At 43.4% G+C, this 26312-nt stretch overlaps 1 protein-coding gene across 1 annotated transcript in view; it reads right to left on the bottom strand.

Annotated features, from left to right (window-relative positions):
- The window catches only part of SATB2 (SATB homeobox 2), a 134522-nt gene that overhangs the window by 94508 nt on the left and 13702 nt on the right, over positions 1 to 26312 (bottom strand). Inside the window, exon 2 of the mRNA XM_054381080.1 lies at positions 20163 to 20339. Coding sequence (XP_054237055.1) covers positions 20163 to 20339 — 177 coding nt within the window. The remainder of the gene's footprint in view (positions 1 to 20162; positions 20340 to 26312) is intronic.

The following is a 26312-nucleotide window of genomic DNA, read 5'->3' as shown; positions in this document are numbered from 1 at the left end:
TAGGCATTATTCAGTGTCTCAGTTCTGTTTCTGAAGCATATTCTTCATGGTTTCACTGGAGATTTTAAGGACACAATCACAGTAAGGTCAGAGATGTTCAGTAATCAGGACAGAGGAAAAAACATAAAACAAGCTTTGCTTTTTTTCTTTTCCTTGCAAATCAAGAAATGCACCATAGAATTCTTTTATCTGCCTGACACTTTTTACCTCCAGCAGCTAAGGAGCAGAAGGCACATTAGACAGCTGTAGGACTTCTATCTGGAGGAAGCCTAACATCTCCTGCCCAATCCACAGACACTGATACCAACAGGGCAAGCTATCAAGCAGCTACTTGGACCAGACTGGTAAGGTTATGGTTAATTACTTCTACAAACTAAGCCCAAACTGGAAATACTCAGTCTTCCTACAGCTTTAACAACTCAAAGAAGCAGGATGAGGACCGCTTTTGCAGGGCTAAGCTGCCATTTACCACTAGTATAGAATTAAATAAAGCAGAAAGACAGATCTGGAAAACCTAAAGCACTTTCAAAACATGACACTCTACTCCAAGATCCAGCACAGTAATAGATTTGTACAGGAATAGCTATTTCCCTGGCAAGACAGTGCAATAATGCGATTACTGCCATTTAATTAATTTACATTCTCAAAATCTGTCTCCTTACAATTTCTAAGTATTTCCCTTGAACATCCAGACAGGATCTTCTGCCCCAGTTTGCCATAGCAACCCCTGCCACAAATGGCAGTTTCCTGCAGAAGGGGATTCTCTGGGCACGCATGCATGGGGCAGGATGGTTTGGTTTAAAGCAGGTCAGAGCACAATCAACCTTCTCTACCGTGTGGGACTGAATACCAAGAAATCTCACTTCAAGGGCTGCCATGCTCGTCTGCAAAATGAAATGCCACTGCTGCTAGGTCTGGGTGTAATTACAGACACAAAAGGATGGCTGTGAAAGTTTGTTGTCTTCCTCACCCTCCCAAACCAGAGAAGTGTTGGCCATACAGCCAGTAACATCCTGAACGAGTAAGGTGCCACAGACTGAACATTTGCTTTTGCTTTGCTTTCAAGTGTCAGCATACAGTGTGTGGCTGCTGAAGCACGTTTACAGCTGAAGAATGAGACCTTTGTTTGTCTGTACCCATGCAGCCCCAGGCAAGAGCCATGCTGGGAAGCCTTGACCTCCGGCCCAACAAGGACACTTACTAGGGCTAAGGCTAATCCCAGCTCCTCCTCGCTCATTCAGCTTCTTGAGCTGTTTGAAGCAATCATTACCAACTCAGCTACATTTTGTGGTCGTATTATAAAAATGAATCATTGTTCAACAGTCCAAGATTGCTAAACTCATTTTGTGTGTGGTTTAGAGTAGAGTCACTGGTTGCTCAGACCCCTCAGAGTTGTACTCCCTCCAGTCTCATCGCAGTGGGGAAAGCTTGTCTTTGGCACTGGTCCAAACGTAGGATGGTGTAAGAGAGCAGAATTTGGCCTCTAGTACTTGTTCTCACAAGCTCTCCACAAGCTAGCCAAGATTTTTTTTTCAGCCAATTTCATCTGAAGAGTTTTTACCTCGGGGAGCGTCTAGCTTTTGTGTAGTCTTAACACAACAGCTTTTTGGAACTGAAATATCTACTGCTGCTTTTGAGGTACTCTGATTACACCCTTCTGAGCACAACTTCTCACTACATGTCCCTATAGGCACAATTCCTACTCTAAAGGGAGCCTGTGGAATATGTGATGTTGGGGTTTGGAAGGGGTGAATGAATGCTCCATTATTCTCCCTGGTGGTACAGCACTGGTTACTCTGAAGTTTTACAATGCAGCATATTGCTGTAATGACATCATATGACATCATAAATCTCCCACGATTTCTAAAGCTTCCTACATAACCACCTTGTTAATACATGAAAAAAGAAAAAAAAAATAGGAAAAAGTTAATCAAAGAAAAATCTTGTGTATTTGTGTGCTATTTAAAAGTCTACAGACAATTACTAACCACCTTGTGCTGTAAAACCACAACTCTTTACCTGAAGTTCTGAAGAAAAGAAGGCACCATCTTGATTTATGGCTGCAGTTAGAAAGGGAGTCCTGCTTTTATATTAAAACCTCACAAAGAAAGCTTCTCTTCTAAATGTATGAATTTTAATTCCAAGTAGTATTTCTAACAAGTTCTCTGAAAACAAAAAGTTACTGTCTTTTCCATATTACATTCAAGTGTTTATGGTATTTCAACCACAAATAGTCCAAACTAACCAATATTTTCCCCTTCTTTTAAAGCCTTCCCCCCCACACACACACGTATTAGTCAAGCTAATGACCTGCTCCTCAGCCCTAGCCAAAAAGGTGTTTCAGTCAAACACAGACACACACAACTAAAGCAACACCATCACCTACTGCAAGGCTCCTAGCCCCAGGCATCATGTGTGCCTCCCCAATCTGCAGCTTTCTCCTTCCTCCAGTCTTCAGAAAAGCACTAGAAACCAGAACAAATCTTACACAGGCTAAACCAAACATGCCTCCCCTCTTTCAGTCTTAAGAGCCTCCATGCTTCTGTCCTCCCAGGACAAAAATCATCTTTCTCCATGCAGAGATAGGAGGATTCCTACAGGTAATTTCTGTGGTGTTCGTTCATAGAATCACAGAATGGGGTAGGTTGGAAGGGACCTTGAAGATCATCTAGTTACAAACCCTCTGCTACAGCCAGGGACACCTTCCACTAAAGCAGGTTGCTCAAGACCTCATCCAACCTGGCCTTAAACACCTCCAGGGAGGGGGCATCTACAACCTCCTTGAGCAACCTGTTCCAGCTTCTCACCATGCTCACTGTAAAGAATTTCTTCTGATATCCAGCTCCTCAAGCTTCAATCCATTCACTCTCATTCTGTCACTACAAGCCCTTGTAAATAGTCCCTTCCCAGATTTCTTGTAGCCCCCTTTATGTACTGGAAGATTTCTTCTCTCCAGGCTGAGCAGCCCCAACTATCTCACCCTGTCCCCATAGGGGAGGTGCTCCAGCCCTCTGATCATCTTCATGAACCTTCTCAGGACCCACATTTCTGTGTCTCAAGTATTCACATAAGCAAGCAAGAACCCAGACCCAAAACTTCTACAATGTATTATAAAAGATAATAAAGTGACTCTGAAGTTCATTAAGCAAAAAATAGCCTACAAATGGATGGCTTTCATATAAGGAAACATATTCTGTAATAAAATGGCTTTGGCCTGTCCCTGCTGTAGCTAAAACTCATTCCAGGAGAGCTGTATTGAGCTTGGTTTTACATACTAGGACACAGCTGGAAAGTTTCATGTATGGAACACCCCAAAGAAGCTCTTTGCAAACAGTCAACAGTGGTTGCTGATCCTTATAAATGAAGGTATCTGAAGCTCTGTTACCTATGCTTCCAACCTGCCTTCCAGCAGACTACTTTTACTTCTTCGAAAAAAAACAGAAACAAAAATTGTGTTTCAACCTCTGCTCTCAATTGCATCAGTGGAAACCAAAAACTCCACTGACTTCAGAAGCATTTGACTTGATTTACACTGCTGTAACTTAAAACATGGCTTCGTTTTCTTGCTGAAGCTACGACACCAACAATTGTGAACACTGACAGTGTTGTGTCTGCTGATTTTGAACTCCACGTTGCACCACTGGATTCCAGTTTAACTTTTGCATATCACTTAGCCCTCACACTAAGACAAACCTTTCTAGCTCCATTTTTGGAACAGTGGTACCAGAATACTGCATTTAGGGTTCCACCATTGCTAGGAACATGTAACTGAGATACATACCTCACACTTTGGTTTGAAGAGAGGAGGACACTGTCTCTCCTTCTACTAGATTTTTCATTTCTGTTCTTAACTTTTCCTACAAAGGAAGCAAGGCCCCAAATGAAATTTCTCTAAAATCCATGTGGTTCCTGCTTTGGCATCTCTCATATTTTCCCATCTCTCTCTTCACAGGACATCTAAAGGAAAAGCACTGCTTCTTCATAACCTTCACTGAACTCCAACAGCTTCCTGAAGTCACTCCCAGCCCCAGTTGCTGTCAGTCCCTATACTGTTCTGCAGGAGACCTTAAATGTATTATCAAGGAAATACCTTATCTGCTGTTTCTGCAGGTTCAATTTGCTGTGCTGCCCATAGTAGGAATGGGATAACAAGACATTGCACAGTACTAACTGAAATCCTCTTTTTTCTGGGAAGAATTAGGAAACATATGAACTGTCCTATAATATTCAGTGGTTTGCTGAGCATGACTATGGTCCAGCCACATGCCAGAGTGTATATATAGCCTTACAAGTTTATAACATACTGAGGTTTCTGCTTAATTTAAATCTGCTACTGAATTCTAATACCCAGTTCTCTCGTTTCCCCATCTCCACACATCCCCCACTGGCACACAGAAATAACAAGAGGGCTGCAGGAGGCCCCAGGCGTGTCTGAAACCAACACAGACCCACACAGATCACGCTGTCGCATGCCTGCACACCCGCAAAGCAATGTGCTTCAGAGAGCAATGCTACACCCCAAAGTCACCAACCAGCTTCTTCTTCGTTCCCAGCAAAGTAAAATGTTTGGATTCTTTTCTGTTCCATGTTCTCTTACCACACTGGAGTGTGCTTGCAAGCTTCCAACAGAATCCTCTAAGATTTGGGGGTTTCTCTCTACAAATTAAGATTTTAAAGAGAAGCTGAAGCTCTCCTCATCAAGAGCCCCACAAGTGCAGGAAAGGAAATGGCAGAATTAACAATGCCAGGTATTGCACTCCCACACAGGGTTAATTTTGTTTCCCAGTAGCGTTGGGAAGTCTGTCCCACCCATCAGATGAGCTACTTGACTTCTATTAGTGTTCTGGCACCTCCTTCTGTGCAAACACAGCCCTTCTATAAAGCGCATTATAGAAAAGACGTAATCCAGCAAGTCCAGAAATCAAAACCAGATTTGAACTCATCACTCCTATCAGGCAGCTTCTTCTTCTTACCCCCGAGTATTACATCACACTCCTGGCTGGATGGAATAAGACACTCAGTAGGTGTATGAGGTCAGGGGAAACAGGACCAAGCCTTCCTCTATAAAGAAGCTGCTACGAGGCAAGACCTGACTCAAAGGACCAATGATTAGAATATATTCCATCTTTCCTCCTGTTAAGCTACAAACTGCATCCCACAACCACTCGGGGAAAATAACTGCAGGTTTTGTAAGACTAACACTGTGTTGACTCAAGAAGTTTGTCTGTCATAAACCAGCTACATTTTGTATCTAAAAATACATGGACTAGGGGCTGCCTATCTACTACAAGATCTGCATGCTACACCTACATTGCAACTGCAGACACACATAGAAACCTACAATGGTTTGGGTTGGAAAGGACCTTAAAAAACATCTAGTTCCAACCTACCTGACATGGGCAGGGACACTTTCCACTAGACCAGGTTGCTCAAGGCCTCATCCCACTTGGCCTTGACCACCTCCAGGGAAGGGACATCCAAGACCCCCCTGGGAAACCTGTTCCAGCGTTTCATCACCATCACTGCAAAGAATTTCTTCCAATATTCAGTCTAAATTTGCCCTCCTCAAGCTTCAGTCCATTCCTTCTTGCCCTATCACTACACGCCCTGGTAAAAAATCCTTTCCTAGCTTTCTTGCAGCCCCCTTCAGGTACTGGAAGGCTGCTATAAAGTCTCCTTGAAGCCTTCTTTTCTCCAGGCTGAGCAGGCTAAATATCTCACCATGCATCACACCGGAGGGCTTCAACAATCCCACATAATCTTCAGCTAACAGCAGCTTGGATCCAAACCCAGCTCCTGGATATGCGGCCAGATAAAATCCACACAAAATGCTAAACACTTGGAGGAAAACAAAGTGTCTATTAAGTGCATGGGAGTCAGCAGTGCCGTCATGTAATCCTTGGTGAAAACAGGATTTGATTTTATTTTTACATTTATTGCGATCTGTTAAAAGTCATCCCGTTTAAACAGCATTGCACAACTTCCAGACAACTGAATCTGTGAAAAAAGCCTTATGGCTTTGTGTCAGGTCTTTCCACATTATTATGGTGCAAAGGCTACATAAATTTATCTCCTTCTAATTCTGGATTTTTTAAAATATCAAGACACTGGGGTTTCTTTTCCATCTGCAGCTAAGATTTCTCCATCTCCCTCACATTTACATGCAAAACCAGAGTTTATGTACAAGAGACACAAATAACAAAGAGGAGGACTCAGGAAGCCTTGAAGACATTTGATGCCACTTCTGTTTTGTAACAGCCTCTCCTTCCACTAAATCCAACCATGGGGCACTGCAGGGCCACCATGCTCCTATAGCTGGACCTGCAACTCCATCCCAACCTTGCTTCCACAAGAATGGAAAAAGAGTGGGCCAAGGGAATTGCTGTTCCTCAGCAAGATGGTGCAAGCGATCGCTACATCACCGAAAATCACACTGCTGGCCCTCAGAGACACCACGCTGCTATCACAAACAGCACAGAAGCACTTGCTCCCTTGGCTCTCTCCTCTTCCTTTTGCTTTGCTTTTCCCCTCCCCACTTTCCTGTGCACACACTCAAAAGCTAAGCCACAAAAAGCTCTTGCTAGATGAAATTTAACTACAGAAGTACAGAAAAAAAAAAAAGGAAAGGAAAATCTCCTGGTTTCATGATAAGAAAGATACCTGTTAGTGAAATCACTTTGGATTAAGGGGCAAAAATGGTTTTTCAAGTGTGTTCCCCATTTCACTACAAATACTACAGTTCTCATCTCCTACCACTCAAAACAGACTGTGGAAACTCTCTCACTAAAAATCCTTAGATTTCTTTCCCACTTGCCTCTCTCAAGTGCTATAATATTTTTTTAGCCCCCTTCTAGCCAAAATTATATATTGGGATTTAGACAATTTGGCAGCAGTGTTTCAGTGTCAGGGAACAACAATCAACTTCACAAAAGCACCTTTCTATCAGCAAGCTGCATAAAGAAAGTACTTCTGGGTAAAGAAAAGAACATCTCTCTCAGACAGCATCAAACTAACGCTTATGATAAATTGATTTATTCAACCCTCAAAAGGTCAGTAGAACATTAATTAGCTCCTTTATGAACAACACTGCTCTTGTGGGACCCCCACTTAAATACTCTATCCAGTTCTGGCATCTCCATTGTAAGAAGGGCATAGAAATGTTGGAGTGAGTCCAGAGGAGGGCCACAAAGATGATCCAAGGGCTGGAACACCTCTGCTATGAGGACAGGTTGAGGGAGATAGGATTGTTCAGCCTGGAAAAGAGAAGACTCCAAGGGTACCTTATAGTTCCCTTCCAGTACCTGAATGGATCCTACAGGAAGGCTGGAGAGGGACTTTTATTCCTAAGAGTGTCTAGCGACAGGACAAAGGGGAATGATTTGAAGCTGAGGGAGGTTATGTTTAGACTTAATCTTTGGAAGAAGTTCTTCAATAGGAGGGTGGTGAGATTCTGGAATGGGTTGCCCAGAGAGGTTGTGGATGCCCCTTCCCTGGAGGTGTTCAAGGCCAGATTGGATAAGGCTTTGAGCAGCCAAATCTAGTTGAGAAGCATCCCTTTCCACGGCAGGGGTGCTGGAGCTGATGATCTCTGAGGTCCCTTCCAACCTGAGCCATTCTATGATTCTAAGAATACACTCACAGTGAATTCAGTGGTAGAAGTTAACCTAACCTGGCTAAACAGATATCCAGTTGCATTTGAACAGCCTTGGCAGCAAGGCAGACACAGTTCAGTTCAAAATGGTAAATTTACCATAAACCATTTTGCATGTTCAACCACAGAATAAAATTCCACGGAGAACAGTTACAAAAGACAAACTTGGTAATTGCCATTTTCTACTAAATTCTACCATAAGGACAATACTCTACTATTAAAGTAATCCTAGAATGGTTTGGGTTGGAAGGGACCTTAAAGATCATCTATTTCCAACTTCCCCGCCATGGGCAGGGACATCTTCCACTACACCAGCTTGCTCAAGGCCTGATCCCACCTGGCCTTGAACACCACCAGGGAGGGGGCATCCACAACCTCCCTGAGCAACCTGTTCCAGTGTCCAGTGCAATGTCCCCCTGCACCTGACTTGCCCCCTCTCCCCACAGGATCCATCATCCCCCCCAGAAACATGATGGTGGTTGTGGGGCACTGACCTGATGTTGACATGCTGCTTGGGTTCCAACCTGGCCTAGGCTTTGAGGGGACCTTTGAGGGGTGGGTGACAGCAGCCAAGCAGGTGGTGCTGCATGACACCCAGCTGTGGGCCCTGATGGTGCCGTGTGCTGGGGCTCAGCACAGTGGTACTGGTAAATACGCAGTGGTATTTACTGGTTCTCCCAAAGGAAAACACCTCCTGGTTGTGCTTTAGGGGCAGGAAGGGGGGTTTATTACAGATCCCTCCAATAGCATCAAGGAGGGAAGAAAATCCCAGCTCTGCCACACCACAGCATCCCCTCGGGTGGCATGGCACTAACAGGGCCACAGCAGGTCCCACACTTCCCTTTGCCTCAGGGGAATGCCCACCTCCAGTCCACCATCCTACACACCAACCATACTCCCCCACTACAAACCAGGCTTGCAAACCTTCACCTCTGTGATCTAGCCTAGGCTGTGGCACCTCCCACCTAGCTGGAAACTATCACTCAACCTACAGCAAGTCACCTTCCTCTGAGCTAAAGCACACTTCTGACATCAACACAACAAGGCTTTCCTCTGCCAACAAAATGACAATTCCATGGTTGATCCAGGAGGCAGATCATGCTGCTTCTCTGAGTGCACATAGAACATACTTCCTTTGGCACAGATTGATTCTGTTCTGCACTGGGTTTTGTTTTATGGGTGGGGCTGGGGTTTGTTGATTTGGGTTTGTTCGTTTCATGGCAATTAGTTGTAAAACACCTAAAGATGCACTGCCAGAACAACTGCTCGACACACAGCACTTTGTGTCTTATTGTCAAATATTCAGACACTCAATCCAAACAAATGGTGTCTGTAATAAAAATACTGCCATGTATCTTCATTTGTACCAGAACAAATCAGTTTTATTTGTTCATTCTGCATTTTAGTGTCATAGGTCTCTTAGAAAAGATAATTTATAATTCCTTATGCAATTAGATATGAAATTTAGTTGTCTTGCTCTGCAAAAGAATTTATAATAAAGAGATCAGGTTCAAACAGTTCCACTGAAAATATTTTGATGGTGTCAAAAAAGAGAGCATAAAAATCTTTAGTGTTTTAACAAATTAACACATGCCTTTTGGGTAAAGTACTGTACATGCTGTTAATCTTTTAATTAGGTTCTCAATTTCATATACACATTTATGGTAGGGGGCATTTTTAGTGATCAGAAAATGCAAATGCATGGTGTTGCTTAGCAAAGCTATCAGCACAAAATAAATAGATTTAAAAAAGGACTGGTATGTGTAGCCCTCTATTTAAAAGCTCCACAATAAAATATTAATAAATCTTTCTGAATATTACCAATGAAATGCCATTCTCCATTCTTTTAAGCAAACAAATACAGCTTTCAGATTGAGAAAGGAAAGGAAAAAAAAAAGGCCTAATTCTCCACACTCAAGCCACAGAAAAAGAAACTTCTAAAAGAAACTTTTATGTTTGCAATGCATGTAGTTTTTAGACCCATCATCAAGACTGAAAAATGTGTAATTGCTGCTCTATCTATATAAATGGATACAGAACCAGTGACGCTGGAAACATCATCTACAGCAGCATTGCTCAAAATGCCAATTTTCTCACACTGACTGCCACACAGTCCTGCCTAAACATATCCTTCCAGCCTCCTGAGAGGATTTTGTATTATCTGCAGCTCATTATTTGAGACAAATCATGTATCAAATAAGGTATCAAATGCTCTTCCTTAAGCATTTGATCCATCCTCGTTTTAACACCAGAGAAACACTTTGCCCCCCCAGACTATTTCCTAGATTGGATAGCTGGTGCTGAAAATCAAAAAAAAAAAACACTCAGAAAAGCAGCCAAACTGCCATCAGTTAACGATCCCTGTGCCAAGGGGCATTTTTAGCACCAAGTTGTCACTGTGAAAGTAGGAACTATCTACCAGCTATCCCACATAATGATTTCTGCTAGGAAAAGGAAAAAAGCCAAAATGTGGCTAAGTAGCAAATATATTATAAAAACAAAGTATGAAAGTAATTTAGCTAAGAATCCTGACTGGCACAGGCACTCTCCTCCTAGCCTGCTTGCTTGAGTTTAACTCTTTGCTGTTAACTGTGGCAACAGCAAGGTGAATGTCAGATGGTGCACAGACAAAACTGGGGAGTGAAAACAGAATAAAATGCAGCCCCTAGATCGCAGCAGCACCATAGCTTCATTGTTTAATTGACAGCTATTTCCCCCTACAAGAATTATTTTTCTGATGGAATAAAGTTGAAAGTAAAATCACCTATAAATACCCCAACCTCATCTCATTCAACTTCATGTGATGCCTTTTTTCAGTCACACCTGTATAATTTTTTTTTTAAGTTATCTGGATAAATCAAGAGGTATTCACTGGCCAAAAGGAAGACAGAGTGTGAGCAGTTCTCCCTAAGCCCTGTACTGGTATGAGGAGGAAGAGACATCCAGCTTGAATAACCAAATAGCTCAGTGGACAGGAGGAGGATGTGCACACCTGCTTCTCTCAGCCACAGCTTGAATTTGAGCCTTCACTGATACTCTGAGTGAGTTTCCAGCAAGCAAGACAGTAGGCCAAAGGAGACTACTAACAGCATTGTCTTTTACTCAGCCTTTCCTTTCTGTAAATGCAGCCATTTCAATCTCCTGCAAACCTCTGATGACAAACAACACAGGAGGGCAGACTGCCCTTGGAAAATCCAATTGGTACAAGAAGATGCAAACATCAAATGTAGTGGCTCATTGACAGTTTCATTTATGTTCCAGCGAGGGCCAGCAAGACTAAAGCCGAGTCCCTTCTACAGTACTAACATGTGGTGGTCGGAAACCCCCCATACTGAGCTTTTGCTGTCAGTGCCAAAGTTTTTTCCTAAAGAAACAAGCTAGCGGGGAAGAGGGATCAGGGTGTTTGCCATCTCTCTCTCTTTTTTATATTAAACTGGGAAGGACTTGTCTGTTTACCCCCTTTAAGTTCTCTCCCCTTACTTTGTTAGGTTTTCAGTTTCAAAATGAGCCATTTTTCATGCTTAGCTTGTCTATGTTGTTAAAGTAGACTGAGAAGTACAGCCTTGCACCATGAGCTTGCAGGGGACCCCGCAGACAGCAGTGTTGCTCTCCACATGCTCAAACCAATTCCCCTTCACAGTGCAGTGAGATCCCAAGCAGAGCACTCATGATAAACGGACTGGGGACAGATCAGCCAGCAGAAACAGCTTTGCTTTCTTCCTAACAGTATATCCATCACAAATGCTCCATAGCAGAACCTATGCCCAAGGCAAACCAGAGATCCTAAAAGTTGAGCTGTGCATCCCCACAAGCAGAAGCCAGACTGGAGGATAAGCCCTGCTTCTGCCAGGTTAAAGAAAGAACTGTCTGGAGGTGGGCTCAGCTTCACCCCCCGTGGGAAGGCAGATGGGGCAAGGCAATCTGCAGCTGGAGCAAATGGCATCCCCCTCATGCCAAAGGGTTAAAATGCTGCTTCCCTTGCCTAGAACAGAGACTGGGGAGAAAAAAAATCTCAGCTGACAGGAATGTTTAAGAACTTAGAGGAAAAAAAGGCAAACCCAGCTATTATAATGTGCTAACCATCACCAGGCTTTGTTCTCCTCACACTACTGAGTGTTCAAATGTTCAGCTAGCTGGCTAACAGGCAGCTATCTGTACCTCATTTGCCTCCTCTGTACAGGAGAAGATCCAGTCTACCCTCATTTATTCCCCTTTTTAAATACAGCGCTGCTTCGTTATCAGATACTTTTTTTTTTAATAGAAATAAAGGCTATTTCCCAATTTTCCTCAAAAACACCAGTGGTTCATGGGCTTGTGGACTTAGCTGAGAGCTTGGGAGGGTGGCCAAGAAAAAATCTGCATTTATTATATGCTGATCTAAGTTTTTAATTGAGTACATACAAGCCTTTGGGAGTGAACTTGGTTTTTGTTTTACCCTGAACTACTATAAGGGTGGCTCTGACACCAAAAGGCCCGTGGCTCAATTTCCCCAGCATTTTTTCATTGGTTTACAAAACTGGCAGAGTATGGGAAAAATCTTTCCTTGAAGAGAGCAAAGCTTGAAGTCGCTTCCATCCTTCAGCATTATCTTTTGCCACACAGCCTGCAACACAGAGTGTATGGAGAGCACTAAGGAACATAGTTCCGATCAGACAGAAGCAGGGATCTGCTGCTACAGCCTTAGCAATATTTCCCAGGAACAAAGAGGGAGAGAAGAACAAAAGGTTTAATGATTTCCACCCTTGGCACAGTCTGGGTTTGATCCATTGTGACTGTGGAACGAACAAACGACACGCACAGCCACCAGCCCACTGGAGCCCCAGAGCCACCACCGAAAGACGCTGCCTTTCCGAGCGCTTGGCCTCAGGCTGCCATCCTCACAGACAGACAGGGCAGGAAGAAAGAGAAAGGTTTCACTGGGGCAGCCAGAGCCTGCTCTGTCCACTCTGCTCCCTCCTCCTCCCCTGCCTCCTCTCCTTCTGAGCTGCCTGTGCTCAGTCACAAACCGCAGCTGAGACGGAAAGCGGCCGGCAGAAATGCTGAGCTGTTCAGGGCTGCCTTTGGTTACCCTCCCTTGAGCTGTTCAAACACTAATAAATTACCCATTCACTCAGACTACCCAGATGCTTGCCATCGAGAAACATAGATTATTATTTGTATAAGGTTTTGTTCCATCACAAGAACCCTCTAAATAATATATTGGGATCAGAAAGCCAACACCACATGGCAACTTTTACAGACAGCAGCATAGGATGGGTGGCAAGGAAGAAAAGGAGAGAGAGACCTGAGCATTGGTTAGGAGTTGAGAACTTCCACAGTGAGCTTATCAAAGAATCAAGTATTCACTAGAGTTCATGCTGCCAGGCTCATGAGCTTAGTTAAAAAAAAACTACAGATGGAGAAGGAGGCTGACAAGTAACCCAAAAGGTTGGTGTATTAATTGGGAGTTTGATCTTTTGTTGCCATATATATAATATACTTCTACACAAATACATTTTTGTAGATGTGTAAAATATATCTATGTGTATTTATATTCTACATTAAACTATAAATATGGGTTTATATATATAAGCCAAAGTAAAACATCAGATATATTTGATGTGTGTGTATATACATATATATATATCTATTTCCTAGCATTTCTTTCTATGTCACATTTCCCACAGAAGAAAAACCACACTACTTTTAGTAACCCTTACAAATACAAGCAACCTCAATCTCTACCTCTTCTTTTATCTTTTACAGAAGTTTTCTTAAAGTTCCAAGCAACCTCTAAAGACAGCTCTGGGGCTTTAATTGAAATGGCGTGAGATGCTGAAACCTTAACAGTGTCTTTCAAATCCTGTAGCCATTATGCACTAAAATGGCCATCAAAAAAAAAAAAAGGAAAAGGTTTTCAATATTCTCATTAAATTCTGACCTTCTCTCATGGTTCCTGTAATTAAGTTTCACTTAAGAGTTGTCATGAAGTTTCATAGTGAGGACAAAACAGCGATCTGCTGGTAAATGTCTGCATATAGGGAGGGAAATAAATATTTGAGAAGTACTCAGCCCACTTTCTTCAAACAGCAGGGAGAAAGACAAAGAATACAACTCAAGCAATGCACAGTTCTAGAAGGAGAAGTTTTTACAGGGAAACTTTGATCTGGATGGCTGAGTGTTGCTGCAAAAAATCCAGCCTGCTTTGCACTCCCAGACAAGCTGACATGAAACTGCCTGTCAGAGTTCACTACAAGACTCATAGAATGGTCTAGGTTGGAATCATCTAACAAATCATCATGATCTTCCAAATTATCTAATTCCAACCCCCCTGCCATGGCCAGGGACACGTTCCACTAGACCAGGTTGCTCAAGGTCTCATCCAGCCTGACCTTGAACAACTCCAGGGAGGGGGCACCCACCACCTCCCTGGACAACCTGTTCCAGTGTCTCACCACCCTAGCTGTAAAGAATTTCTTCCTAATCTCCAGTCTAAATCTGCCCTCCTAAAGCTTCTAACCATTCACCCTTATCCTATCACCAAAAGCCCTTGTTAAAAGTCCTTTCCTGGCTTTCTTGTAGGTCCCCTTCAGGTACCGGAAGGTTGCTCTAAGGTCTCCCCAGAGCCTTTCTCCAGGCTGAACAGCCCCAACTCTCTCAGCCTGTCACCATAGGGGAGATCACCAGTCTTCTGATGACCTTTGTAGCCTTCCTCTGGACCTGCTCGAGCAGTTCCATGTCCCTCTTACACTTGGGACTCCAGAACTGGATGCAGTTCTCCAGGTTAGGTCTCACAAGAGCAGGGTAGGGGAGTAGTCCATCTGAGTTTGCACCCTCACACACACTATTGTTAAATTATTTCATCTGGGCCTTTTATAATTTGTTATCTGCAAAACTGGAAAGAGGAAAGAAGAGCTTGCCCATAAAAAGCAAGAGGGGCCACAGGGATTACTAATGGTAAGGAACTGTTAATTATAGATGGAACCAAAAGGAGCTCAGAAGATGGCTGTGTTGGTTTCTTTCCTTTGTTTTAAGGTGGGATGTCTTGGTTTTAAGGTCCATCAGTTTTGCAGGATGTACACTTTACACACTCTGTAGCAAAAGTTTGAGCTAAGAGAAATAGAGCAACTGCACACAGACTGACAACTGTGCTACCTCTGTGCAAACAAACCAGAAAAAAGCAGCAGCAAGCAGTGACCGAGGCAGGAAATCACCCAACATGTAGTCAGTTTAAGTCATTACATCACCAACTTCTCTTCACTACCCCAGTACCACACTGCCTAGAAGGTCTTTGACTACATGAACAAGGAGCCCTGGCTCAGGCATACAAATGACCCCAGGTACCTGTCTGTGGAGTCAGAAGATCCCAGACTGTAGCACCCTTGTACTTTATTGCACATTATTCACAGGTAAAACATGAGGTTTCCTCTCATTTTTCCCACACTGATACCTAGCAAGGCCTTGTGTTAAAACCAGCCCATCCCAGCCACAGCAGACTTAGCTGTCTGCGTCAGGCCCAGTTTAGCAGGACTTTGCCACAATGCCTACTGCACTTTTTTGACACGGAAATACAAAACCAGCTTCTATGTGTTCAACACAGCCTCCAGCTGGCATGTTCTGCCTTCACCTGACAGTCAGCTGGAAGCTACTACGGTTCTGGAGACAGCACAGATGGAAATGTCTCACAGGATCTTTCCCTACTAATCATTTGCTCAAGTTCTCCCAACTGCCCCAGAGCCCTATCCTTTTGGATCAAATTAAGCAAATCCAGTCCCTCACTGGTATTTACACCTGCACATATCTGTACACATGGCTATGACCCTGTATGTGGCCAGATGGTCATACTGGTCTCACAAAGGCTAGCCAGCAGGAAGAGGCCTGGCATTCAGGCTGCCACATTCTCACACACAGCAGCCTGGGGTTGGGACTGATTCACTGAACATCACCCTACCAAATAGGTGTGGACTTTGCTTTTAAATGCTCCTTAACACAGGCCTCAAGTGCAAGAGGTCCCCAGCTAACAGCAGAGATCAGGTCTGAGCTCACACAGTTAGACCCTCGAGGGACATGAACACACTTGCACACTTCCTGCCCCAGCCATGTGCACCATGGACTCAGGAGAGCCCTTTCATGTCTGTGCTATGGTTTCCTGACTGTGCAGTCAGGGAAGCAGATCTTTCTCCTGCTCTTCATTCAGCATACAGCACTAGAAGAAAAATGGCCCCAAGAAGAGGGGCCTTCAAGGCATTAACACAAGGCATTGCCTCTTGCAGGGGCTCAGCTCATGGCAGTACATTGCTTAAGCACCATTTCTGCAGTGATAGGGATGGGAAAGCCCTGATGTTTCCTTGCTCTGTGTTAAGTACCTTCCGCCATTTTCTTACCCCTCCTTCTACTCCATGTGGCACCTCAGCACCATTTCACTCCTCTGTGCAGCCCTCTCCTTGTGGTGACCACACGCAGCAACTAACCCAAGCAAGTATTTGCCAGCAGCCAGCAAAACTGCCCCCAGGGCAAGCACTCCACACTGCCCACCTCCACACTGAGCAGCAGCACCAGGGAAGAGAAGGCAACTCCATGACACTGGCCCAGTTCAGCTTTGTAAGCTCTTGCAGACAAGATAACACCAGTCCTGTGTGTACACTCATGACAGCTAAGGAGGAACTGGGCAAAAGAAAAATATATAAATACATATAACCACAAGAAATGACACTTTTCTTTTTCATATGGATTCTAAGAAAGTGGAACTTGCAAAGAGTGTCAAACTAGCACTGCTCTTCCTCCACCCCACTCCAAGAAGGGGATCAGCTTTCGCTGCAGGACTGCACACAGGCAGCTGCTTTCATAGTGCTCTACTCTCAGCCTCTACCCATTCCCTTGTGTGGTACAGCCCAGCTAGGATACTCCACCCACAAAAAAAAAAAAAAAATTGCATTGGGGCAAGTAAATTTTATTAAACTACACATAGAACAGGTGTCTCTTTAAAGCATGGCTCTTTTCCTCTCTTGAAGGCACATGTAGCAGGTTCCCCAGCGTCAGGTATAGACTCAAGTGATGAAAGAAAAATACGTAAATGTTTATTAAACCTTTGTTGCCATTCACACCACCAACTTTCACACCCCGGTGCCAAGCTGTTAACGACTTCCCATGCTGTTCCAGGAGACTTTTCACAGCTCCTGTCAGAGAAAGGAAGTTTTGCTTGCTGGAAAAGTCTCTGCTCCTGCCACCATCAACAAAAAATGTCCACAACCAGCTGTTTGTGGAGTAAAACGTGTCCTGTCCAAACTGTGGGGAAATAAAGAGGTTCTTCCAGTGAGGCATGGGCCCACCTTTATGTATGCCTCCTGACACTTATTTATGGATGCTAAGATTTCTCAACTCACCTGCCAACCAGGATTAGAAGTTAGACATGGTAAGTCCAGTGACCACAAGCTGGTATGCAAGGCTACAGACCAGAAGGCAGCTTTGCGTGCAGGCTGCAGCTCACCTGGCTTGGACACAGCATCACCTCCTCGGCAAGCTCTGCAGCTCCAGGCTGTGCCCAGCCAGGCAGCCTGCAGTAGGGCCCTTTGGGGCATGCAGACCCCTCTTGGAAAGGCCACACATCTCCTACTCCTTCATGCCACCTTTGCTCCTGGCGTCCAGACCCTACCATGCAGCTGGTAAGCACAAGGAAGAACCTCAGGTGCCTCAGAAGGACAGCGAGGTGCCATGGTGAAGCGCAGCGAAGGAGGGTGAAACTGCATGGCAATGCTCTCTGCTGCCACAGCTCCTCTTGCCCCCACAGCTAATGCTGCCACCTGCCACTGGAGACCGTCTTCTAAAGGAACTTCCAAAGGCGAGGTGTTTCCAACTAGCTGAAGCAAACATTGCTGCTCCTCTCAGAGTCACCCAAAACAACAGGGGAGCAAAAGGAAACGCTTCCCCAGCTCAAAAGGTGACCATTATTACATCCTATGTGACAGCTTAGATATCCTTCACGATACAAAGCCTTTACAATTCAAAACCTGCCTGGATGCATTTCTGTGTGATCTACTCAAGGTGATTCTGCTCTGGCAGGGGGGTTAGACTAGATGATCCTTCGAGGTCCCTTTCAACCTCTAACATTCTGTGTTCTTGTGATACAAAAGCTTTGGCAATCACATTTACTTTGTCCTTAGAGGACACAGGGGACATCTATACACAGCAATGTTCTACAGAGCATCTTGCTCAAAGCTTTACCATTTTGAAACAATGAACCTGAGGATCTTCAGCTTCTCCTATGGATCCTGCAATCCATCTGATCACAAACCACAAAGAACTAAGTGGCTGTTCAGCAGTGTATATTGCTAAATAAAATTCAGCCAAGCACTGTAAGTCTGTCCAAGAAGACTTCTCCTGCAACAGGAATGAATAAAGCAAATAGCCTTTTTTTTCTTGCCCTCCTTTTAGTATCAGAAAATTGAGTTCCCAAATAAATCCTTCCATCAACAATTTAGCAGCATGCTTCTGCCGTCCCTAATTGACAGATTATAGCCCAATATTCTGTAAATTTTTTTCATTAAACTCACAGACTTAGAGATCCATCAGCACTCTGCCTCTGCCTGTACTTCCTCTCCCAGCCTGCAGACAGCTAGCACAGATGCAATCCACTACACAACACGCTGCATGCTTCAGCTTCCAATCTTCAAATCAGCATGACCTGCAGTATTTCCCAAGCATACACAACACACTGTGGAGAGCTGGTCCTTCAGTCTGAAGGTAAATAAAACCCAGGAAGACCCTTGTTAGCTGACAGAGCTTTACAGTATTTTCTGTCATTTCTAAATGCTATACCATCTGAGGTTTTCTAGTGGAAGGTAACTGCTGCCTTAGAAACAAAAATGTCCAAGTATTTTTAGATTAATTATGAGAACTAAAGACTCAACTTTTATGTTTTAGATGAGATGTTTGAGCAAGACCACAAGCAACAGATCAGTATCCGAACCTGCTCCCTGACAGAGCCTGAAGTTAGAAACACAGTGGCTGTTTCCTCCCTGCACCGTGGCTCATCTCTTTTGTGAGCCAATCTGCCTCTCCCCCTTGCTATCCTCACCACAGAGAGGTGCTGCCAAAGCCAGCTTCCCCCAGGTGAGAGGCTCAGCCATCCTGGATCACTGCACCGAGCAGCATGCCTCCTTGGAGCAGGTTTCTTGCAAAGCCCATTCTCCTTTCTAAGTGCCAAGAATCAAATCTTGGCCACCTAACGCAGCGTGTTCCACATGTTGGCTCGCAACACGTTGAGCAACTGTGTTAACTGAGATGGATAGTGCTGTCAAACAGGAAGCTGGCTCACCAGGACAACAACAGTGGGATACACTGACCTTTTACATTTGGAATAAAAAGTATCCCCAAAATGGCACAAAATGTTTCCTATTAAAAACCAAAACAGCTATCTTCTTGCAGAGCTTTTGCTACTGTATTGTGTAAATAAAAACATGTGCATGAACTCTGTCTGTGTAAAGAACCTGAGCCTCTCCGAGAGCAGAAGCTGACAGGGGAAATGAATCATTATCATCCTGCTTGGAAAGAAGTTTGTACAGCGAGCCTGTACTGTTAAGCACACCTGGAATTCCTGAATTCAGCACTGCTGCTCCCCCCTTCCCCCTTCCCGTTCTCGCATTCAAACACACAGCTATGCACAATAGCTGAAGCGAACAGATCAAACCCAAGCTTCCCAAGCAAAGCTTCTGTAAACTACTCAATATGCACAGGTTTTCCTGGTGATATGAAGATGAAACTGAAACTCACAGGCTTCTCATCCAGCACTGAAATAACCTGTTTAGTATTAAAAAACCTCTTGCAACGCAGAGTTCATTCTGGAAAGATTTTTTCCCAACCCACCACCTCCTGCCCATCTCCCTGAAGATTAGGCTTTTACGTTTGCTTTTTTTCAAGCTGGTATTTTGGGTAGAGAGAAGAAAACTTTGTTTATTTTAAGATTTTCCTGCTGTGGAGAATCATCTTTAAGTGGAAGGGACTGTAGAGCTTTACGAAGGGCTCTGCAGTGATATGGTAGGTAAGTGAAAACTGAAATCAGCCTGCACATTTAGCACTACAGCTACTGGCCATAAAGACAGCATATGTGTACATATACATAACCATTCTATACAATGTAGAACTTTTTTTTATTGAAGACTATATAATATGCTGTTCAAAATGCCCCTGACCCATAGGAATCACCAGATACTATCCAGCTGTACACTCAGAGGTTCTGTCTGTGCTGACTTCCTCGAAGCAGTGACCTGCCTGGTGGCACAGAACAAATGTGTCATGAATATGCTGATCATTATCACCGCATTTCACACTCCAGCAAGATCCAACTAATGCTCTCTAGGCAGGCTAACAAGGTAGGGCTTGTTGCACACCTAGTTTAAGGCTAAGGAATTAACCCAACTGATATAGCCACTTCCAAGATTTGCCACCAGTTCTCTTGCTTTCTCCTGATGCCGAACAACCCGAGGTGCTGTTTTCTGCTGGTGCAGAGCAGGGGGAAAAGAACTTTATGGAGTACCTTGTGCCTGAGCTGCAGAGCTGTGGGAATACCCCAGAGCCAGGAGCGCTGTCTCCACCAGCTGGCTAAAGAGCACATCTTTGCGAACCAGAACGAACTCGGCATGCTCTTCTCGGTTATCGTATTCAAGAGAGGCGTCCGACTGCTCCACCACACAAAAGACTGGAATCATCAAACCTAGATGAAAAAAAACACAAAACAAACGGCGACAACAAAGCATCAGTAAGAGAGGAACGAGAAGCATGTCATACATCTCTGATTAAAGCTGTAAATTACAACACCTCCTAGAAGGCTCCTCTTAAGTGGAAATCTGCCTTTCTTCCCCGTGGAATAGCTTTTGTTTTCTTTCCAAGGGAAATACTGAAGTCTCATCACTGACTCATTTAAAAACCACACTAAAAACTCCAGAGAATACAATTCAGGAACAGAATCACAGTCAAACAAGATTTCCTAATGAGACTCTTTCAACATTGCAGAAGTTTTCTGCAGTTCCATGACTGCCCCTATTCTTGCAGGTCAGAGCTTCTCCACGTTCAGCCGTACGAAAACCTGACGTACAAACACTGCTTCTGCTTCCCTCCACACAGTGAGCGTACAGAGGAGTGGGCAGAGGCTAGTTCTGTACACAGCTCCTGGCTGAGACAGGTTTATTTGGTACTTTTCAGATCATGGCCAGTCTCTTTCCACTGAGCAAGAAAAATCACCCTTGCATTGATTTTGCTGGAAACTATAACCTTGTGCTGGCAGCTGATGGTCACACAGACCTGGAGAGGCCAGTGGCTGTTCTGTGGCATGTATGAAGAGAATGAGAACAGCTCTTCGACAGAGGACCAAGGATGAGGAGGAACCACAGAAATGGAAAACTCAGAGGGTGGTCTGGATTCAATTTTGTTCTGTTTTGTTGTAGATTTGTGGTTACAGGATCAAGTCATGTATGGCAATAAATTGTGGGGCATGAACTTAAGGGGATGCAATGCAACAGACAGTAGAGAAACAAGCCCCTTTGCAGGAGATGGCCCTACAAGACTCAGAGCATGCACGGAGGGAAGATGGAACAGACAGAAAACCTATGGAACTGCTTGGCCATTCCCACTGCCTGCTCCAGGCCAGGCTGCAGGCAAGGAGTAGCAAAGAGAAAACCATTATCTCTGGTCACAGAAATGTATCAATCGGTTACATACAATTTGTTAGCCCTTAGATAAACTAGAAAATATTGCAGCAGAGACAAACATAAGCCTAAAGCTGTTCTCCAAATATGCTATACAAGGCTCATAATATTGCCAGAAAGCTGACCTCTAACTCCTGCTCTCCAGAATGAACTAGAACCATCTCCAGCAGATAACAGCTATGTCAAATAACTGAGCATATTTATGAAAGGCCAGGCACAAATCACTGCATTCCTGTACCAGGCACTTCTTCAAGGGGAAAAGAGGAAAATGCCACATTTCAGTTCTCCTTCCTTCAGTACAAAGTCAGTTAAACATCTTCAAGATCTGCTATCAGCAGCTTCAGTATCTACAAAGCAATAGTTACATATCCCTTCAGAAGAGTCACCCTGCTCCAAAACACATACAGTCACATCACTAACAACTGCTAAGGGACTTAAATCCCCCTCGGCTTGCTTTTGCAGAGACTAGATTTACTTTAAAAATCTACTTTAGGTACATCAGTTCTTAGTGATCTGACATGAAGCAGCTCCCAGTCTGAATTTCTAACTGTAGGCCAGCAGCAGCAGCTACAAGATGCAATATCCAACTGATGTAGTTTTTAGTTCTTCGTTTTAAAGCACACCCTGAAGTAATGTGTAAGTAGGTTACAGCATCACGTTGATGCTGCTCCCTTTTCACTCATTGATTCTAGGTTAAACTGATGCATTTTGCAAGTTCAAGCAGCCAAACTCTAACACATGGTGTTAAAAAAAAAATCTTAGGGAAAAAAATATTTCTAGGTGCTTTCCTGAAAAGACAGTGCACAGCTGATACTGTTCCTCTGACTTCAATGAAAAAGAAAAAAAATCTATTCCTATCACAGGTTAAAACTGAGTTCGCTTGGTCCATAAATCACTTGACTAGTTAAAATTAAATTTAACTTCCCTAAGCGACAAACTTCCTTTCCCGTCAAACAAGCAGTCCAGGAGAGCACTTCTGATGAGACTATTCATGTCTTAACAGAAGATTTAAAATGCTTGGCCTAATGCTGAGGCTGTGATGTTGGTTGTGTAAATTACGTTTTGGCAAGATGTAAGAAGTAGGTGAATACAGAGGGATGCCATAGTGTGTGCTGTCCAGCTGCTGGACTCTTGCCTTGTCACACAAGTCTCTACCTTTTCAGCACCTATTCTCTACACCTGTTTACTGGCTTAGTACAAACAGGATCTCAAACGCTAGAACTGATGCTGTACATGACATCACTTTCTGGATAGCATAAAAGACCCACAGGACACGTCCCCATGGTGACTTTCTTGCCCCTTCCTGCTGCTCCTCCTTGCAGGGACCACGCTACAGCAACAGTTTTCACAAAAACATCTCTGAACTCCATGACTCAGCCTAATGGATGATAAGCTGCTATTAGGACCTTAAAAACAGGGAGCAAAGGGCAGGTTACCACATCTGCCATTGCTAACCCATTCTCTTGCCTCTCACTACAGTGTAAGGAATCTTAATACCAATCCTATTTAATTTAAAATAAAAACTAAAATAGTAATTAAAAAACCCAAACAAACAAAAACCAGTAATCTAACTTATTTCCAAGCAAGTCTCACTCAGAGGAAATTCTATCTGCTTTGCCCTCTATTTCACATTGGAGAGTTAAGCTATGTCTCTAATGCATTTATTGCCTCAAAAATTAATGTATCTTTTCCTTCTGTTCCCAACATAAAGAATTCAGAGTCAAAAGTCAAGACACTCTTTACACACTCCATGTCTTGCTCCTAGATTACAACCCCAGCTCACTGGGCCCTCACGGAAGAGCAATGTGAGTTAGCCACTGCTCGTTGTCGTTCCTCTTGAAGAACTTAGAGCAGCACTCTGAGAGCAGGAGACCAAGCAGCCATAACAAAGTCTCACATGCAGTGCTACAGCAGCACAAGCTAATCTTACTTGTAACTCCTGAACTCCTCAGTCCTTCCTTCAGAACTACTGTTGGCCTCCCTCTGACACACAAAAAAGGCTGAGGTCCTTTCTGCACTGAACTCGAGTGCAGTGGCTCTGCCGGCTTCAGAGAGATGCTGCCGCAAGCGATGCTGCACAGCTCATGGTAGATGACACACAGCACTGACTGTCACAGCTAGAGAAAACAAGGGGTAATCCAAGAACTAAAAAGAAAACAGTTTGCTTCCTTGAGGTATGGACACAGCACTGGAATGCACATAGAAGATTAAAGGCGATCAAAAATTACGAAAAAGACTTTTTTTTCTGCTGGATATTAACTAGCTTAAAAACAGCTCCTTCGGGCTTCTCACAGAGCTCTGACTCCACATAGACAGGAGCGTAAACCAAGATCAAGTCTTTTATAAAGACACCCATACTCAGCAAGAATTTCTTCTAATCCATGGAAGAGAACAGGAAAAAACTGCTTCCACAGTTACCCAGAAGAACAGAATGGTTAACAGTGAGTGGTATTTTGTAACAGCTTTTTTAAAGCAAATTCAGAGATGGGATTTAAGCTCCTCTTGCTTTCACACAAAAGCTGCAATGTACAGGGGGAGGACTTCGTAAACATAGCAGCCTTTTTTTAGCCAAGATTCTTCTAAGGGGCAGAGACATTAAGATTAAATTAAATACGTATCAAGAAGACCCGTGTCCAAACATGCATTTTCTCATCCTTGCCCATTTCAGTCTATAGTTTTATTTCACCAGGGAGCAATCCAGTCTTAGAAATAAAGGAAAAAGAAACCAGTATCTCATTGAAGAAGTGAAAGCTCTGGACATTCTGCTGCATAAAACATTAATTTTTACCCAGAAAAAACCCTTAAAGTCAATTAAAAGTATTATCCAATTGCAGTCATGCAACTCCCTGGAAAACATTTTGAGTTGTAAGATTTGCAAGCTGTAAATTTCTCATGACCAACCCGAAGGACAGGACAGAGCAGATCTTACAAAGTCCTGCACTATTTCTTTTGTTCATTTGCAGAAGATACCCTGTCCAGTGCAAGACTTAAAACAAGCAATAAATGTGATACCATCAGGACTGAATTTCTCTGCATGTCCATTTTCACGTAGCCGTCGTAGCCCTGGCACCTAAAGCCAAAAAGGACACAGAAAGCTGTGGAGGAGATTAAACTGTTTCAGCCACCCACCTCTCCAGTCATTAAATAAGGAGCAGCACTCGAGTGTCCTAATAAGTATAATATGAAGATCAGCCAACAAGAAGAGGCACCAATAAAATTTGTGTCTTCTTAGATTAAAATCTGTTTCCATCAGCACAAGTTTTGAGCCCCGTCTAGGTGTTATTTAATTTAATCTAATTTGAACAATTTCGAAAGATCAGCTTGATTAATTTCAACAGCACAGTGTTATGGAAAGATTTACTGTAAAGGGGTTGTCTAGCAAGGAATTAATAAAGAAGCCAGTTCTTAGCCCTGAGTAACATGAGGTTTTAAGACTTCCCAGATTTCTAGTGGGAATACTTCACAACACAAGCATGTTTTCTTCTGGGATTGAAACTCACCAAAATTATTAAAAACTGAGATCAAATGGTGGTGTCAAACCCAAAGGAAATCATTCTACAGTGGAGAGATTTTTATCAGATGAAGAAAGTGGAAAATAAAGTTTTTGTTGTTCCTGTTGTGCTTTGGGTTTTTAGGTTTTGTTTATTGGTTGTTTGTTGGTTTGTTGTTTGTTTTGTTTTGTTTTTTTTTTAAACAGAACATAGGCACACATGCTGAGTAATCTCCCTCAAAGACAAAGCAAATTTCTATGGTTGGGAACTCAGAACCCAGGACATTTATCTGAAAATTCATGAACTACTGAAAATTCCTCATTAGTGCAGGCAGAAAACATTTTCCCTAGCAGAAGCTGTAAAGTGGGTCATTCTCTAAGCCAGGCTTCCCAATACAGAGGGGGGGGAAAAAAATCAACTAGGTAACAGCAAGAGTAGAATCCACAGATGTTTATTCCCACACATACCTCAAAACACTCAATTACAAGCTGCTTCAGTTGGACTGCTAAGGTGAGACCCTTACCCTTCAACAGAGACTAAGCAGCTCAGCTTGCAAAGCATGGGTCATCTTGACCAAATGGTCTAGGTAAAGACTCCATCTATTTAACCATAAAGCATGCTTCCATGTCAATAATCACAGGACTCAATCCAGCTGCAAATATTTCTTCAACCTGATCTGCTGCTGCTTTTCTTCTATCCAGCCAAGGCAGTGAGGGGAAAGCAACCCATTTATTTATTTCTCTTTGCACTGCAATAGAGCTCACCGCATGCATCCCATCTGCAGAGACAGCTGGACTAGATGACCTTTGGAGGTCCCTTCCAACTCAGACGATTCTATGATTCCATGATTTAACTCTCTTACCTTTCTCATAAATAAATTTGAAAAATTATCCTAAATTGGGGAAACTGTTTCAAAAGGCAGAAATCGGCATCCATGCTACACAGAAGAGGTTTGCCAGCTCTCCTCCTCATATCCTGCAGCTCTAATTGAACAGGCAGAAACTGATTAAATTTGATAGCTTTCAGTTATTCAGAAATACCTGAAGTGCTGAACCAAAGATGGCCATCCTACATGCTAACACAAAAAAAAAAGGGGGGGGGGGAGGAAAAAGGAAGCTTCAAAGCTTCAGCATGCCACTTCTTCAAAATGGTGTCAACTGCAAATCCTGAAATGATCACAAATTAAAACCTAGTGCTTGTAGCTGTAGTAGCTGAACCAACATAGAATTATTTTCATCGGCAAAGACATTTAAGATCACACATAACAACGAGAAATGATCAACTGCATTCCAAAATGTTATTTTCTAAGAGGAAGGACATCAAATAGTATTTGAAAAAGCAGGGGTTTGTTCTGACCTTAGCATCACTTTTACTTGAATCCCAGTGCAGCCATAGCTGGTGGTGATGTGTGATCGTAACCAGAAAATCCTGCACAGCCCAGGTGAGGGCTGCAGGTACAGAACACAACAACAGGTGGAACAGGTACAACCA

Source organism: Indicator indicator, chromosome 5 (genome assembly GCF_027791375.1).
Source record: "Indicator indicator isolate 239-I01 chromosome 5, UM_Iind_1.1, whole genome shotgun sequence".
In the NCBI taxonomy this organism is placed as follows: domain Eukaryota; kingdom Metazoa; phylum Chordata; class Aves; order Piciformes; family Indicatoridae; genus Indicator; species Indicator indicator.
Note: the sequence above shows the minus strand (reverse complement) of the source record. Positions and strands in the feature narration are given on the sequence as shown.